General features: G+C 40.9%; 1 protein-coding gene across 4 annotated transcripts in view; it reads left to right on the top strand.

Annotated features, from left to right (window-relative positions):
- Window positions 1-17,654, top strand: part of BZW2 (basic leucine zipper and W2 domains 2) — a 70,349-nt gene extending 52,695 nt beyond the window's left edge. For all 4 annotated transcript variants that reach the window (XM_054990802.1, XM_054990800.1, XM_054990803.1 and 1 more), the window contains exons 8-12: window positions 811-981; window positions 3,342-3,488; window positions 5,212-5,350; window positions 13,030-13,152; window positions 17,206-17,654. In XM_054990802.1, the coding sequence (XP_054846777.1) occupies window positions 811-981; window positions 3,342-3,488; window positions 5,212-5,350; window positions 13,030-13,152; window positions 17,206-17,243 (618 nt within the window). In that variant the 3' untranslated portion in view covers window positions 17,244-17,654. The remainder of the gene's footprint in view (window positions 1-810; window positions 982-3,341; window positions 3,489-5,211; window positions 5,351-13,029; window positions 13,153-17,205) is intronic.
- The last annotated feature ends 282 nt before the right edge of the window (window positions 17,655-17,936 follow it).

Here is a 17,936-nt window from a genome sequence, read left to right as displayed (position 1 = left end):
GAAGCTGAACACAGCTCTATGTGATTCTTTATGTGCTGTGCAATGCTCTACTCTGCTAAACATTATCATAATCATAATCATAACCCAACAAAGGTTATGGGCCCAGCAGGTGTCGGGCAGTCCGGCCTGAAACAATAAGCAAAGGCTTGTCTCTAATAGCAAGCCACTTCTCTCGGCCCCAGTTCCCCAGCAGTACTGTGGGGAGAATAACAGCACTGACTTTGTTCATTGCTCTGGGTAGGGCAGTAATCTGTCTAAAAGAGTAGTCTATAAACCCAGTTTTTAAAAAGAGAAACTGGCTTTGGATGATCTCTAGACCATTTAGTTTTTGTGAAATCTCATAGACTTCAGCACCATAGAAGACTTGGGCTGTAGTCATCCCTGCAAAAATGTTTAGTTGAGGAAAGAAATTCCTGTGAAACAATGAACAGGATTTTTTTTTAAAGCAAACGGCATTCAAATTCACTGAGTGATAATATTGCTAATCTCCCAGAACTCAGTATTGTAGAACAATATTGTTGTTCCCGTCTAGAGAGTTATGGCTGAAGTCACTTAATGAGTTCATAGCAGAAGTCAGATCTGAATGGAAGATTTTCCCATTGATACTCTAGCTGCTGCTGCACCACAGCATCCTGTTGACTGTATTTAACTTATGCTGTGTAATCTGCCTTGAGTCTCAGTGAAAAAGGTGGACTATTTAATTGACAATGTAAATAAATATTCTGTGTAGTCTTCCTCCCTGCCGCAGGTCATAAATGATTCTTTAAATTACTTAACCAGTTGCACAGGAAGGAAATGTCTTTGTTCCAGGAACTGTTTCCAGCCAACCGGCAGAACGTGGAGCATTTCACCAAGTATTTTACTGACGCTGGCCTAAAAGAGCTCTCAGATTTCCTCAGAGTCCAGCAGTCCCTGGGGACTCGGAAAGAACTGCAAAAAGAACTTCAGGAACGTCTTTCTCAGGAATGCCCAATTAAAGAGGTGAGGAAAGTGTTTTTAACTAGTCTGCCTGTAGGAGAAGGAAAAAAATGGAACTCTGGAACAAGATGCAGTCAGTGCCATATATGGGGAAAAGGGTAATGTCCAGTGTCTTCTGTAACTGATTGGGGTGGGTCCATTATAAGTGTTTGTGTAATTGTAAGTTAACTATGCATGCTGTATCTGATGCTAATGCTTTGAATATATATTGAATTTTTATGTTCTGATTCTGTTAGCATTCCTGGTCAGGGTGGGAGTGGATGGGTAGAACTTGAGCAATGGCAGTTTTCTTGTTCAAGACTTGGAAGCCCTAGATTGCACATCTTCCATTGATCGCAGGGCCATTTTGCCTCAAGCTTCACATTCCTTTTCCTTCTCATCTGGTGCCACTTCATTGTTTTTACAAAAAATAGAAAAGCCTAGAAATATATTTAATGATACACAAAATGGTAGCAATGGAGAAGCAGGCTCACAAGTGTGATATTGCATATCAACCCAAATCCCTGTCATTCTTGATCATCGTTCTGTTGCTGCTTCTGATGTCTGCTGTGTGAATGATCCTAATACCATTGGAGGACTATACAATGTTCAGAATATTGTAAAACAATTGCAGACTTTGGAAAGCTAGTGTAAAGCGTTTCTGGCATTTTGCCTGCATCACAAAGAGGGTTGGGACGTACTGCACCAGCTGTAGACTCTAGACCCTGGTCAAGAACAGCTATATAGACAGCATTGCTGATTATGGTGCCATGAAATTAATAGTCATGTTTATGGCCTTCTGGAAGATCTGGCATTCCACCAGTTCTGTAGAGACAGCTTCTTCCAGTTGAACAGAAAATATTCCAGCCACACAGGGGCAGCTTTTGGCAAGGAACAGAATGGTGTGTGGCTGCAGAGAGAACAATTTTCACTGTCTGTAGGATATGTTGTGACCTAGGAGTATGTGCATCAAAAGTGGTTTGTTTTTTAAATAATTGGTTCAGGTTTTTCTAAACAGCATGTTTTTTGTTATGCTAGAATTTTGGGGTAGGGTTGTTTATTTTCTGGCACAGTTTTTGGGTTCCGGTATTTGGAGACCCCAGAAGTATGCCTTAAAAAAACCTTACCAGAAATTAAAGCAAAATTTGGATGTATCTCTTCCCCCCCCCCCCCGCCGGCTACAAAAAGGGGGAAGGAATGAAGAAGAGAGAGGAACCTAGTTGCAGAGGAACAGCTGTCAAGTGGCATTTCATCTCTTTAAATTTAAGAGGAATGAAGCCTGATAAACAGCCGATCGTCTCCCGGCCGTCTGAGGCTGAGTCTACCGCTCCCCCAGCCCTTTAAATGTTTTTAATAGAAAAAAGAATGACCCAGGACTGACTGGAATGACACTGCCCTGCTGAAGGCTCTCGGGAACTGCAGTTCAGGCCTTTGTCTGTTCAGCAGGGCCCATCCCAGCCCTCAACAGCCTCAGAATGGCTGCCAGGATACTGGGTCACCAGGTAAACTCCTGCATGTGGAACTTGAGCCTGGTGGGCTGTTGGCCCAGGGTCTTAGCAGCCAATTTCTGGCTGTAGGGGGTTGGGATGGATCCTGCCAACCAGACAAAGGCCCACACAGTGGCTCTGGGCGATGCCATCTCCGTAAATCCTGGGTGAGGCGATGCCAACCCAGTAAATACCAGGGTGATTCTTTTTCCATTTTGAAAATGTTAAGGGCCTTGAGGACGATAAACCTGGCCTTTGGAGGCCAAGCGAGTGTCAACTGTTAGTTGGGCCTTATGCCTTTAAAATTTAAAGGGACAAGATACCACCTAACAACTGTTTCCCCAAGGCTAGGTTGCTCTGTCCGTCCCCACTCCCCAAACCCTAAATGCACTTGAAAGTCTAGGAGATAATTTTTTGTTAATCCCAGAACTATCGGAGTGTTTAGGTCAGAGTATCCTCAAGCTTGCCCAAAATGGCTAATTTCTGGTTTATTTTCCTTTTGGATATACCTGAATGCACATCTCTAGTTGTGACTGCATTGTAATATAAATAGGTATTTACTAAATGATATTTCAAGTGCAGTGAAAATTAGTCTTTTACATAAAATGGTTTGCTTTCCTTTGAATTCCTTCTTCAGCTCTTCTTTTTATGTATACCACATACAAATAAAGTGTTGCAGGGCAACACTGGGCAACAGATCTGCTACTGAAGAAATTTGAAACAAAGAAGCAGTGGGGTTTTTTTTAAAGATTTTATTTATTTTAATTATAAAGAGATACAAGAACAGTCAATAATATACATAGTTAAACATTAAGAACCAAATAATTACAAGCTAAGTAGAACATCAAAAAATAAGCAGTGTTTAAAGATATTTTTTGTATGCATCTTCCATTGCAGATGGTGCTTTATGTAAAAGAAGAAATGAAGAGAAATGATCTGCCAGAGCCAGCAGTGATTGGACTCTTGTGGACTTGCATAATGAATGCTGTTGAGTGGAACAAGAAGGAAGAGCTAGTTGCAGAACAAGCACTTAAACATCTGAAGGTACGCATGGATGTAAATAGAGAATGCATGTACCATAAGAACATATGACTGGAACCAAATGAGAGGGTTGCTTTCATTTTACTCATGTGCAGAAGGGTGATTACCATGCATGTGAACATTCATCATTTGCTGGGACTATACAACAGGTAACTAACAAACCCCTTCCTCTATGTTGCATATGTAAAGAATATCACAATACGGAGAGTAACACGGTAAAAAACTTTCAGGAGCAAGGAAAATCCCGTGTAAACTTACTAATAAGAATTAATATATCAATCAAGGTACAAGTATAAGTTATTTAATCACAATTCACAACTTAAATCCACAGTAGAGCTGCTCAATACACAACAACAGACTTATAAGAACTCAAACCCACAAATGGAGTAATAATTCATACAAGTGCTACAATATTGCAGACCCTAAAATATAAAGTGCTAGTGCTAAAGTGCGTATTAAATATATTATTGCACATCCATTATAAAGTGCAAATACAAGCTTAGCACAACACAAATACAAAATATATAAAGGTCATAAGCACTGTGTATCCAAAAGGGGAGGAGTACAGAAAACGTTTACTCCAGCAGACACCACTCCAGGTGGCTGTGACACGTTCCAGAAACATTGATATTTGCCCTCTGATGGGTTGTCTAGATCATATTTAGTCCCGTTTCAAATTCCATTCTTTTTCAAAGAGTACACAGTCACTGGAAACAAATATATCACACATAAGATCTAATCCCAGCAATGGAAATCAAATACACAATAAACATAATATACTCACAAATTTCCATTCAAAATATCAGTTAACCAGGACCAATTGGCATCTTCAGTAACCGTATCCTCTGTGTGTAAAATGCTTCTTGCTATAGGATTTATATGTCAGCCTCTATCGAGAACAATTCTTAAAGAAAAATCACTCATTAGCACTACCTTTTAGCACTACCTGTTGTGTAATGAGAAGCTCTACTGTGGATTTAAGGTGTTGCATATGTAAAGGCAGGTGTTACGCACCAGTCATGATGATGTCTTCCCTTCTTTCAGAGTACAAATGGCTACATTAAACTTTCAGTAATGTTATTACATATGGACTTCCCAGGTCTTTTGACTCTTAAGCCTTAAATTACATGCTACATTTTGTAGTGTGATCATTTAAAAACACTTTCCTAAATGCAGCTGCAGGAATTCAAGGAGGAGACAGAGGGGCGTCATTAACCCTTTTCTATCCTGCCATTTTCCTGATGAACAAGTACCACCCCTGAGCTACTTGTATTCCTGCTGTGAAAAATTACTACTTTTCACTAGCGAAGTTAAATACAACTTGGCAGTGCCCCCCCCCGCCCCATCTTCAGGAAACCAGCAGGGGAGGAAATGGTAAAGAGCCCTCCCCTTAAAAAAAAAAAAAGAGCCCCAATGGCTGCATTTGGGGAGGGTGGAATCTTTTAGACTTTTTATAGAAGAAAATGCAACTTGAAGTCTGAACTTAAGATTTGAGGATATTGGAAAATCCTCAGTTTACATAATCATTGTACTTTACAGTTATATAGATGAGCCATACAAGTCACTCAGTTGCAATATTCTGATTCTGGCTCTCAAGGACATAACTGTAACAGACAACCATATTATGTATGTCCGCATCTCTACATAAGTCTTCCCCATAGTGAAACATTCAGATCTTTTCCCTATTACCAGATGAATGAAAAAAAATCCCCTCTGATTCTTTTAGCAATATGCACCTTTGCTGGCTGTCTTCAGCTCTCAAGGCCAGTCGGAGCTGATCCTTCTCCAGAAGGTTCAGGAATACTGTTACGACAACATCCACTTTATGAAAGCCTTTCAGAAGATTGTGGTGCTCTTTTATAAAGGTATGCAAGTTCAAAACTGGTTTACTGTGAGGCTCACCAAATCCACATATCCTTTTCCTGGCTTGATCATTCTACAATATGATGACAAATATGCTATAATATGATGCCATTTTGCTGTTTCATTCTTATATGCTAGTCTTCAAGAAACTTCTGGTTCATGAATGTGGATGAGATGCAGCTGAGAATTGGTGTTGCTGCAGTTGAACTTGAAAACATTTACAGAGTGGAAAGGGACAAAAATTATGACGATTGCATTTGCAGCACAAGGAAATAGCAGTGGATAGTGATCTTGCATTTAACCCTGGGTCTTTCCCCTTGGAATTGTCATATTGCTCATTGCTGTATATCAGTCACACAATTGTGTTGCTCTTGCAAAGCAATTCTTTTAAAAAACCCATAATCCTGCTATTTGTTCCAGCATGGGAAAGGAGGGACAGGGAAGGTGGTTGTATGGGAAATAATATTTTCTATTGGGGTAAGAGCACAGCGGGTGGCAAAAGATACAAGGCCAATGCAAAGGAAACCAATGTTTTGCAGATAAACCTTCATCTAGGTATCCTGGAGTGGGAAAGGGCTGTGGCTCAGTGGGAAAGCATCTGCTTGACATGCAGATGTTCCCAGGTTCAATCCCTGACATTTCCAGTTAAAAGGCTCAGTTAGGAGGTAATGTAAAAGACCTCCACCACAGATCAGAGAGCAGATGCTGATCTGAGAATACTGATGGACCAATCGTCTGCTTCAGTATGAAGCAGCTTTATGAGTTGATGTGGAAATGCTTGCAATACATATCTAGTCACTTTAAGTAGCCTAAGAGAGAATGCATCTAGCACAAAGAATTCACTAGATCACATCAGGAAGTGGTAAAAAGGCTCACAGAATAATTTTGTGCTCCATAAAGTAGCAGAAGCAGCAAATCAGGCTCAGGCTGAGACTAGTTCAGTAGTTTGGGGCCTTGATCCTGATGCAGGCATTCTTCAATACCTCTCTTCTGCTGCATTAGAATCCTAAAATAGTTTCTGTACCTGAATTTTGTGTATGTGATACACAGATGGCTCATTCAGACAGCTTAGCTGTAAGCAGTCTAGTGAATCATCCCTGACTAAGTCTCATGGGATGGCTTCTTCTTCACTCCTCTGCCTGTTTTCATCAGGTTCACTCTACAACTTTCCCTTTTGACTTCAAATGTTGAGAATTAGCCTTTTGAGACTTACAGTCAATACCTTTAGGGATTGTTGTCCTTCCAGTGGCTGCTGAACATATTTTAAAAATCAAGCTTTGGCCAGTTTGGTATATTGGAGCAGCAGGATTCTAATCTGGAGAACCAGGTTTGATTCCCTACTCATAGAATCATAGAGTTGGAAGAGGCCATACAGACCAACCCCCTGCCCAGTGCAGGATCAGCCTAAAGCATCTCTGACAAATATTCATCCAGCCTCTTCTTGAAAACTGTCAGTGAAGGGGAGCTCACCACCTCCCTAGGCAGCTGATTCCACTTTTGAACTACTCTGACCGTGAAAAAGTTCTTCCTAATATCCAGCCAGTACCTTTGTGCATGTAATTTAAACCCATTGCTTCAGGTCCTACCCTCTGCTGCCAACTGGAACAGCTCCCTGCCCTCCTCCAAATGACAGCCTTTCAAATACTTAGAGAGATCAATCATGTCCCCCCTCAATCTCCTCCAAACTAAACATTCCCAAGGACCTCAGCCTTTCCTCGTAGGGCTCAGTTTCCAGACCCCTGATCATCCTCGTCGCTCTCCTCTGTACCCTCTCAATTTTGTCCGCATCCTCTTTGAAGTGAGGCCTCCAGAACTGCACACAATACTCCAGGTACGGCCTGACCAAGGCATTATAGAGAGGGGCTATGATGACCTCCTGCGATTTCGACACTATGGCCCCTTTGATACAACCCAAGACTGAATTAGCCTTTTTTGCCACCGCATTACACTGACTGCTCATATTTCGTTTACAGTCCACTCTAACTCCAAGATCCCTTTCCCATATACTACTGCCCAGAAATGTATCCCCCATCCAGTATTTGTGCTTCCCATTTTTGTGGCCCAGATGTAATACTGTGCACTTGTCTTTGTTGAATTGCATCCTATTCGCAGCTGCCCACTTCTCCAGAGTATTCAGGTCTTTTTGAATTTTAATGCTATCTTCTTGGGTGTTTGCTACTCCTCCCAATTTGGTATCGTCAGCAAATTTAATGAGCAGCCCTTCCACTCCTTCATCCAGATCATTGATAAAAATATTGAAAAGTACTAGGCCCAAAACCGAGCCCTGCGGCACCCCACTGGACACCTCCCTCCAATCTGATGAAACGCCGTTGACCACCACTTTGGGTGCGGTCCTCTAACTAGTTCCCTATCCACCAAACTGTCCTATAGTCCAGTCCACAGTCTTCCAGTTTGCCCATCAGAATGTCATGGGGGATCTTATCAAAAGCTTTACTGAAATCCAGATAAATCACGTCAACAGAGTTCCTCCGACCCAGTAAATTTCCAGTAATCTTTGATTGAGTGACTGGTCACTCCTTCACTTGAAGCCGGCTGGGTGACCTTGGGTCAGTCACAGCTTCTTGGAGCTCTCTCAGTCCCACCCACCTCACAGGGTGATTGTTGTGGGGATAATAATGACATACTTTGTAAACTGCTCTGAATGGGCATTCAGTTGTCCTGAAGGGCAGTATATAAATTGAATGTAGTTGTCGTTGTTAAAAGCTTGAATGCTAAACATGCATCCTAAAATGCTTAATATTTTAATGTTTGCATTCTTTAAAAAGAGATTTAAATAAATTGAATGTGCCTTCTATCTTTAAACAGAAAGATGCAAAGCTGCTATTAGTTCCTAAGATGAGCCGTTGCATTTGGACTGTGTCAGTGCAACTCTAAGCAGAGTTACACCTGCAAAATCCATTGATATTGATAGGCTAAGAATGGGATATCTCTGTTTAAGATTGTACTGTGCACATTTTTAATTTCCCTATTGTATCAGGCTGATTTTGCAGCTAGTGTCACGTAGTCATAAATAGTTTTTCTCTGAGTCATAAGAGTATATTGCTACAACAAGTTGAAAAGTGGGGAGCTCAAACAGAATATTTCGTAACGGATTTTGTTTATATTGATTGTAGTTTCATAATAGTAGCTGGACACTGAAGCATTTGGATCTATCTATTGCAAGTCAATGAGGGAAGAGTGACTGTTCTCAGTCACCAGCCTTCAAACACACGAGCCTGTAATAAATGGGGAAACAAACAATGAAGTCTCAAGCTATAGCAAATATTTTAAGAACTATTACTATTATTCTATATTACTTTGTACTGGATAGCCTAAATATTTTTAATCTGCAAATTATCTTAAGTCACTAAGAGTTAGCTCAATTTCATGATAAGTTCTTATAACATTTGCTTTCTCAGCTTGTCTCTGTCTAGAGGTCCAGATATTGGCCCATTCCTAAGAAGACCACTTGGTTATAGATTCTGTGTGCTATAATGACTAGAACATCCGTCAGACCTGGGGAGACCCAGATTCGAATCCCCATTCTGCCATGAGGCTCAGGATCGCTCCGTCTAATGATGATACTTTGAGAGGGTTAGCCATGTTAGTCCGTCACAGTTGAGTAAGACAGAAAAATAGCACCTCACCGAGTGAAGCTTTTGTGCATCAGACTTCATTTCTTCAGGCTCATTGAGTCACTGTGTGCATTTGAAGAAGTGAAGTCTGACTTGCAAGACCTTGTGCTGCAATAAACACCATTAGACTTTAAGGTGCCACCTCACTTCTATTTTATTAAGTTTAATCTGCCTCATAAAGTTGTTGCGAAAATAAAATGAGAAAGGGAATACCCATGTATGCAGCCCCAAGTTTATGTAAGGAAGGAGGGGACAGGTAGGCTCTTTGGAAGAAAGATTTGGCCAGGGGCTGGTCTGGAAATGACTGTCTATGATTTTTTTAAAAAAGATACTCTGTAACATTTCCTCAACTATAAATGATTTCAAGATTTCCAGACTTCTTTTTGCATTAACTATTAAGGCAATTATTTAAAGATGCTGTTTTTCTCTCCCACCCCTTCTCCACTGCACTTCTTGAATTTGTTGCCTTTCTAAGTATGAAAGAACCATTAAGCTTCTTAAGAGTACCCATCTGTTTATTGAAGTGTTTCTTGGCTTGCCAGGAAAGTTGGATTTTTCAGTCCATGAGGGTTACTTTTGCCTTACTGATTTAAACTTAATGATGTAGGTTGGGGTCTGGTTATGTACAACCCTACTCTTTACCTATCTTAAAAGAGTTCTAGCATTGCCGTACATTCTTGGGCACCACACCTGTTATATTTCAATGGATAAATCTTGCCAACCAACACAGTATTGCTTATGTCAAGTAATTGCATTCATATAGGTGAGTTTTGAATCATTTATATTACAGATCCAGGGGAGTTAGCCGTGTTAGTCTGTAGTAGCAAAATCAAAAAGTGTCCAGTAGCACCTTTAAGACTAACCAATTTTATTGTAGCATAAGCTTTCAAGAATCACAGTTCTCTTCGTCAGATGCATGGAGGGCAGAAAGAAACGGGTCAAACATAGAAGAGGAGGGAGGAGGAGAGGAGGGATGTAAACAACTCCTTTGATATGGAGATGCAAACAGCTCCTTTTGATGTGGGGATCAGTTTGTTTGTGTAAAGGTTCAAAGGAGTTTGCCGTGTTAGTCTGTAGTAGCAAAATCAAAAAGAGTCCAGCACCACTACCAAGACCATACAATTCCTCTCCTCCTCCCCTCCTCTCTCCTCCTCTATATTTGACCAGTTTCTTTCTGCCCTCCATGCATCTGACGAAGAGAACTGTGATTCTCGAAAGCTTATGCTACAATAAAATTGGTTAGTCTTAAAGGTGCTACTGGACTCTTTTTGATTTATATTACACACTCCATCAGCTGGGGACTGTCTACAACCGGACACCCATTCACTGTTAGTGTGTATGCCACTGTCTCTCTCTCTGTGATCACCCTTCAGGGTTCAGATAATGGGTGACTGGAGTTTAGAGCTGCAGGGTCTTTTTTTCTTTGTATATGGCTTCAAATGCTTCACCTAGCCTGACATTATTTGGGGTGCAGTGAAAAATAGACTTCCCACAAAAGTTCAGCTAAAATTGCAGAGCATTTAAAATGTCATCTTAATCATCTTTAATAAAAAAATAGCTGGATATAAATTCCCCTCACTGTTCCTTGTGCTTCAGAAAGCAACCTAGGGGTATGATTAACTGTGCCTTGTCCTGCCTGATTGCTTAATTGAGCACCTCTCTGTTGACAAGAGAATATTACCCTTCTTGAAGTACTGAAGGCATGAATAAATTACAAAGAATCCCTCTCAAAATTAAAGGGAAATTCAGTTGACCTTTTAATACCGACCGGGGACTTATTTTGTTTCCTTTCTGTGCATATTTCTGGCTTGTTCAAGGTCCCCTCATTCCTCTTTCTTAAGACACTTTCTTAGCTCTTCTCCAATTCTGTGTGTCTCTTCCCTCCTCCAGTGATTTTTCCTTTTTGTTGTTGTTGTTTTCACAGGAAGGCCTCAGAGCCAAGCTACAAGTGACACCTTACACAGGTTGGACACTTGTCAGCTTCCCTCAAGTTTTGATGGGAAATGTAGGCGTCCTGGTTTTACAGCTTGGCTCTCCATTACAGCTGCAAGACCAGGATGCCAACATTTCCCATCAAAACTTGAGGGAAGCTGACAAGTGTCCAACCTGTGTCAGGCATCACTTGTAGCTTGGCTCTCAGTCTTTGTGTGTTTAGTCAAATAAGTTACAATCCCAGTTACAACATCCAGCATCAGAATTCAAGGTAGCATTTCATTCATGTACTATTTGACAGTCTATTGACTGCAGAAGCTTGCAAGCCCATGTTGAAGTGAGCTGAATAGAACCCATAAATGTTGACAGCCATTTTGTTGCTTGCAGTTGCTTGCAATGTTGCTTCCAACATGCATTGCAGCTGCCAAACCAGGGGGTTAAGTAAAGGTGAATCTGTTTTTTACAATACGTATATACTGGTTTTACATTCTGCTAGCTCTACATACTTATGAGCTCTATTCTATCCAAGCTTTAGGCTATATAGAATACATACAATATTCTAACATGTTTCTGTAGAAATTATCTTCTTTGAGTAACGGTTTTGTAGTCCAAACCATTTCTAAAGGGATGACTATTAATGCTGGTTATAAACCAGCACCTATCAAGAGTAACATTGCATGAAATCTTTTTTAAAAAATGAAGCCAACCTATTTGCCAATTAATTGCTGTGGCATTTAAAAGGCAGATGAATTAAGAAATTACTGTAAGCAGCCACATCACAGGTGACATTGCTACATGTAAGTCGCTTAGTTCATGTAGCATTTTGTGAATTGCCCATGTAGATAAATTCTCCTATCCACCACAACAGCTTCACTCACTTGAACAGGTCCTCCTACAAGTACAACCCTACAAATGGGCAAAATCAACAACACAAATTCTCTGTTGTGGCTCCCAGCCTATGGAATGGCCGGCTCAAAGAAGTCAGGAAGGCTCCCACACTTCTGTCATTCCAAAAATTATGTAAAACAGAATTGTTCAGGAGGACATTTCTATAAAGGTAATAAGACTTTCCTATAACATAATGGTTCAGAAAGGCACTTACAAAGTGAAAAGGACTGTAGATGATACCACTGTGTATAGGACATATCTGTTCACTGTGTGTTATTCCACTGTCCCTGCATTATTTTCTACTGATGTCATACCATTTTTGTATCTAATGATGTAGTGCTATTTTTCTGCGTTGTACCTGCATTCTGAAATTCTGTGCTTATTTTCACATTTCTGTGTTCCTAGTCCAAGTACATTGCTTATTAGATGCCTCATCCTGTTGACTGGATCAATGTACACTGTGTAATCTGACTTGAGTCTTCGTGAGAAAGACAGACTTTAAAGATAGTAAAATAAAAATGAAAAATAAATGTTCCATGCTTATAATTTGCTGCTACATACTCTGAAAAGCTGTCGTATGCATACACCAAGAAGCAAATGGCACGTATTCTCTGAGAAGCGATCAGAACAAGAGCTGCAGTTAAAACTAACAGAGCAATCATAGCGGTTATACTCTTCTAAGCCTATTGACTTAGAACGATTTAACTATTAACTAGTCATTAATGCTTAAATCTCATACAGAAGTTCTACGTAGGGATTTCGTCTGTGTCCCTGAAATGGAGGAATATGGTGATGACCATTAGTATGAATAGTTTTGTAAAAGGATTGGTAGCCACAGAAGTTAGAAATGCAGCCTTGATGTCCAGAGCCCTGCAATACCATGAATAAGTATGACCTTTTTTGTTTTCAGGAAACGAGACGACCCCTGTCAGAAATAAGGTGGACCAGAGTAAATGGACAGCTGGTTGACAATTCCGATACATTGAAATGTTCTGAATTACTAGGTTTTTTTTATTTAGCAGTCATTGACAAAATTATTTTTATGTAATACAAAATGTTGAAAGCATTGGATAATCATACTGCTAAAGTTTCCCTAGTACAAAGTAATGTTACTGCTTCTTTTTAAAAGAAAATTTGTAGTGCTTGAATCCACACACGCTCACACACATTCTGTCATGCAGAGAATTTTTTTTAATCTATTGATATTCCCTGGATTTGAATTGCAGCGGATGTCCTAAGTGAAGAAGCCATCCTGAAGTGGTACAAAGAGGCACATCTTGCTAAAGGCAAAAGTGTGTTCCTTGACCAGATGAAGAAGTTTGTTGAGTGGCTACAAAATGCTGAAGAAGGTTTGACTGTATTTGAATGTTATAGTTTCTTGGCAAATCTGCTGTTAGCTAGTTTGCCATTTTTCCTGAATCTCATAGTAGTCTTTTATGTCTGCCACCACCCTTCCCGTTCCTGTTCTCTGGATTTGTTTACTGTTACCCAGTCTCCAAGAGACTCATGAGACTTAAATTAACCAGCCACAACCTAATTTACAAAATGGTGGCATTCCATTGGTTTAAGTGGCGGGGTGGTTTCTGATGACAGTTTGGGATTTTTACTTGATCCTCATGAAAGGACATCTATAGATGAGCAGCAAGTGACTGGTTGCAAGAACCTCTGGTGACAACTTTCAGTGCAAAGTGCCAACCATGGTTATGTGGCATTGTGCCCACTACAACAAAGCAGTACAACCAGGACATAATCTAGTGATTCTAAAATAAAACAGGACACAATCTTGTGATTCTAAAATACTTACAAGACTTTTAGGGTCCAAGCCAATATTTATTGGGAACAGGATGGGGGGTGGAAACTACAGTGTAAGTGGTTGGTTATTTATTAGATGCCATTTGGGTTGCAGTGCTAAGCAATGCTTCTCAGTACTATGTAATATTGACCTGTTCTATTTAGCATTGAGAGCAGTATCCAGAACAAAAAAAATCTGCTACTGCAGTCACTTCAGAGCTAGAGACAACTCTCAGTTGATATCCTTATTGATCCTGATTATCAAAAGAATAAAACAGTGTTCCATTGCCAGGAAGAGTCCATGGCTCAGTGGCAGATTACACGCCTTCTATGCAGAGGGTCCCAGGTAGACATGGGCATGAACCAAAAAAATTTAACGAATCAGCGGTTCGTGGTTCGGTGCCACTGACGAACCCAAACTAACAAACCACAACAAACATTTCCCGCTGACAAACCAGTCCGAGGTTCATGGGTGTCAGAATGGCCCCCGTTGGGGAGCCCATATTCCCAGGGAGTGTTTAGCAGGCTCTCTTCCAGCCAGCACCCAAGTTTGGTCAAGATTGCAATAGGGATCTTGGAGTTATACCCTCTCCAATCCGAGGCCCCCAGGAAACTCCCATTCGATACAATTAGAGCCACCAGTTGACATTGGCCCAGTGTACAAGGGGTTGACCGTCAGAACAGCCTATCAGGGTTTGCAGGGATGAGATTGGACTGCCCATAGCTACAGAACACCCCCCTCCCCTTGGGTGTCTTCTCCCATGTAACCAATTGTAACCAATTTGCAGCTCCATGGTTGGAAGGAAGACCTGCCGATCAAGGTAAGCTGGGCTTCGATTCGGGTTTTCAGGGCGACAGAAGGAGTGCAGACAGAGTTCAGGCATTGATTGATGGTGCCTGACTGTCTGGCTTCACAAACTGCGGGCGAATGCAATGAACCGGGCTTCCAACGAATGCTGGTTCATTGGCCATGGACTCTCATGAACCGCTGGTTCGCAAACAGATGATCAGGCGGTTCATGGGTTTTTTTGGTTCGTAATGCGGTTCGTGCCCATGTCTAGTCCCAGGTTCAATCCCTGGCATTTGCAGTTAGAACATCTAAGGATGTAGGATTCTAGTAAGTTCTCTGCTTGAGGCCTTGGAGAGTTACTGCTAGTCACAGCAGACATTGCAGAGTAATGCTCTGACTCAGTATAGAGTAGTTTCATATGTTGACATAGGACTTGTGCTCCAGTGGGCTTTTAGCTTATTTCTCAGTCAACAGTTCTTCATGCCTCATGGCAAATGTCTTTGTGAATCTGAGTAGTCTGTGATATTTAAGTAAAAAAAAACCCTGCTGGGCAAACCTAAGTATTTGGATGTGCTTTAAGCAGCGCTTTGGATTTTAGCCTGCATGAGCAAGTCTGTGCACATTCATAAAGGTTGTTGATTGAAAGCTAAATCTGGTTTCAACTCAATGGGCAAAATTCCACCTGTCTTGAAGGTAAAGGTGTAGAAGAAAGAAATGCCACCTCCTGAATGGGACACAGGAATTTCTGAGGTTTACAGTTTAACTGCAGAGTCCACCAAAAGTTAAGATGAAATAAAAAAGGGATCTTGTTTTTTCCTGGCTCCAGACTCCCCCCTTCCAATCTCATGACCTCCCATGGAGAAGATTCCTTGCTTTCTGCTTTAAGCAGCCCCCTCCCCAATCTAATCCCATATTAGCCACAGATGTGATTGGCAGGCTGTAATTATTAGTTCTCTCTTGCTTCCCCTGCAAAATCTAAGCTTAGTATTATTTCACTGTTTCCATCAGCCCTTTTTTTAGTTCCTTAATTTATAGCTGCTAAACAAGGGATAAGCTTTTACAGAAGTAGTAAGTTTTTATAATTGATGTAGAAAACGTAAGATCCTATATTGATGTCAGTAGAAAGATTATTTGTCAGTCTAAATGGACAAAATTTTTCAAGGTTTTATATATTTCAGACAACAGAAAGATCATTGAGGGTAATATTTTAGTTGTGCATTGAATTCTCCTAAGTCCTGCTTGCTTATTGCAGATACAATAACAGTGGCCACAGAAGTCTGAGTGAGGAGGTAGTACTCCAAATCAGAACAAATCATTTTTTTCAGAGATAAAGGATTTTACATCATGTGTTTTACGATATGTCTTTGCTTATGGGAATTAGATTTCAAGATGATTTTGCAGAGGGCACATGGAGGGAGACTTGTTGGGGAAGCAGGAGCAGAACAGTTCAGGATGCCCATAATCTGGAGTGCTGATTCCTAAGGGCTCCTGTCTCTTTTAGTAAAAAAAACTTGCCTTGACTAGCTGTGATAGTAGGAAGGTTGAGGCAGATGAGGGCCCTAGTTTTGAACGGATGTTGGTGAAACTTAGGCAGATTGTCTGCCCACAAGTCTGGGTTTAAATCATGAGCTATATTGAAGTTAAAAAAAATTAGTTGTATAAGAAAGACATTTCTGTTATTTAAACTCTAGATGTCTTTTCATCCAACTCTTTCAACTGGCAGCAGCTGTAAGCCAAAGCCTGCTTGGGCTGATTTTCCACCTGCTTCAGCTTATGCGGATGTGGGTGATGTGAACACTGAGGCCATGTACCACATTCACCCCCCCCCCCATTTGCCTTTAATGTTACCATTAAATCTCCTCTCACAAGTCTGGCACACCACAACCTTGGAGTAACATTGGGGTATACGCAAGAGCCTCACAGTCATCACCAGCTGACATTTTCGCATGATTGCCTTGAAACTGTCACCTTGACATCTGGCCCAGCAGCCACTCCCCCCTTCCTTTCTCTCATTGTAAGTTTTTATGCCACACTGCCCATTGTGGGGTATATCTTTCTGGGTTGGATTCAGCCACCTTTTCTGCTGTTGAAACAGGCAGGAGACATCCCCTTTGAGCTCCCAAAAGGAATATACTGAGAATCATGGGACCTGCGTATTCAAAAACCACATGGAATGGGGGCTGCTGTATGGAAGGGAATTGAGTAAGATTAAGAGTCTCTCTACACGAGACATCTTACACGAGGAAGCTCAAGTGTAGGGAGATGCAGTGTTAGCCGGGAAGTGTAGTTTAAAAAAACAAGAGCTGAAGCCTCTGTCCATTTCACCTCTTTACATGGAAGTTGCAGAGATCACTCCTCAGAGAGTTTATTAATTTCATCGTTGCCTCCCGAAGGGGTGAAATTGACAGAGCCTTTGGGGAGACAAAGATGATATTAACAAACCCTCTGAGGAGTGATCTCTGCCGGCTCTATCTTTTAAAACTATGCTTCCCAACTAACATTGCGTCTCCCTCACTTGAGCATCCTCATGTAAGATGTCTCAAGTAGAAAGACTTTAAGTGAACTGGCTGAATCTAACCCAAAGTTTCTTCAACTGAGCAGAGTTATGATGGCTTAACAAACTGCTGTTCTTGCATCAAAATGCAGTCTATTTATAACTGGTCTACTTTAGCTGAACACTTTCTTCAGACAATGGAGTGATTTGACTACAGTAACAATGAGGCTGGATAAAGGAATCATATAAATGTTACTTTAAGATCTGTTTTCATAGAATTAGGGGGGGGAAATCACTTTTATCCCTCTCTCTCTTTTTACCTCCTAGAATCTGAATCCGAAGGTGAAGAAAACCAAGACAGTTGAACAAAAGCACAAATGTATAGGCTGTCGCTGACTGCTTGTTTGGGAATTTTTGTACTGTTCAAGCAAAAGACTCTTACTTCATTGTCATACCGAAAACTCTAGGCTAGGCTTTCCTTTCATTTAGAAGACTAAAAATATCAGAGCCCTAAGGCATTAGATGCTGTACTTGGGACTCTTCCTCTGGCTCGCTGTGCACTCAGGTAGGCAGAGGCATTCATCAAGGGAGACATATAGGACAAAGTTGAAATAAAATACTTATGGACTCCTTTTTATTAGCAGTCTTTTCAGGTACTATATGTGAACACTTTGGTGTTTGTTCATATGGTGGTTCTGTGCTTGTTGCTCAATATTTGCTTGTATCTGTGATTTGACATCACCATTTTTTTTAATTAAATGGCTTTTATATCTTAAGTAACGCTTCTGAGCAATTTTGGTGCATATTGGCTTATATGTTACTAAAACCACTTCCTCAGTTTGACTCTCTGAGCTGTGGTAACATGGAGAGTTTCTATACAATTGACAGATACCACTCCAGCGCTAGATGCTCCTAAGGGTAACAGTACTGGGCATTAGGAATTTCCACGGGAAAGGCAACATTGCACAAGTTGCCAAAACGTACAATCGGAAGCAGTTTGCTGTGTGACAAGATGACGTATGGACTAGCCTCAAGACTTGGGGATTAATTAAAGGAGG

This window comes from Eublepharis macularius, chromosome 11, assembly GCF_028583425.1.
Source record: "Eublepharis macularius isolate TG4126 chromosome 11, MPM_Emac_v1.0, whole genome shotgun sequence".
In the NCBI taxonomy this organism is placed as follows: domain Eukaryota; kingdom Metazoa; phylum Chordata; class Lepidosauria; order Squamata; family Eublepharidae; genus Eublepharis; species Eublepharis macularius.
Note: the sequence above shows the minus strand (reverse complement) of the source record. Positions and strands in the feature narration are given on the sequence as shown.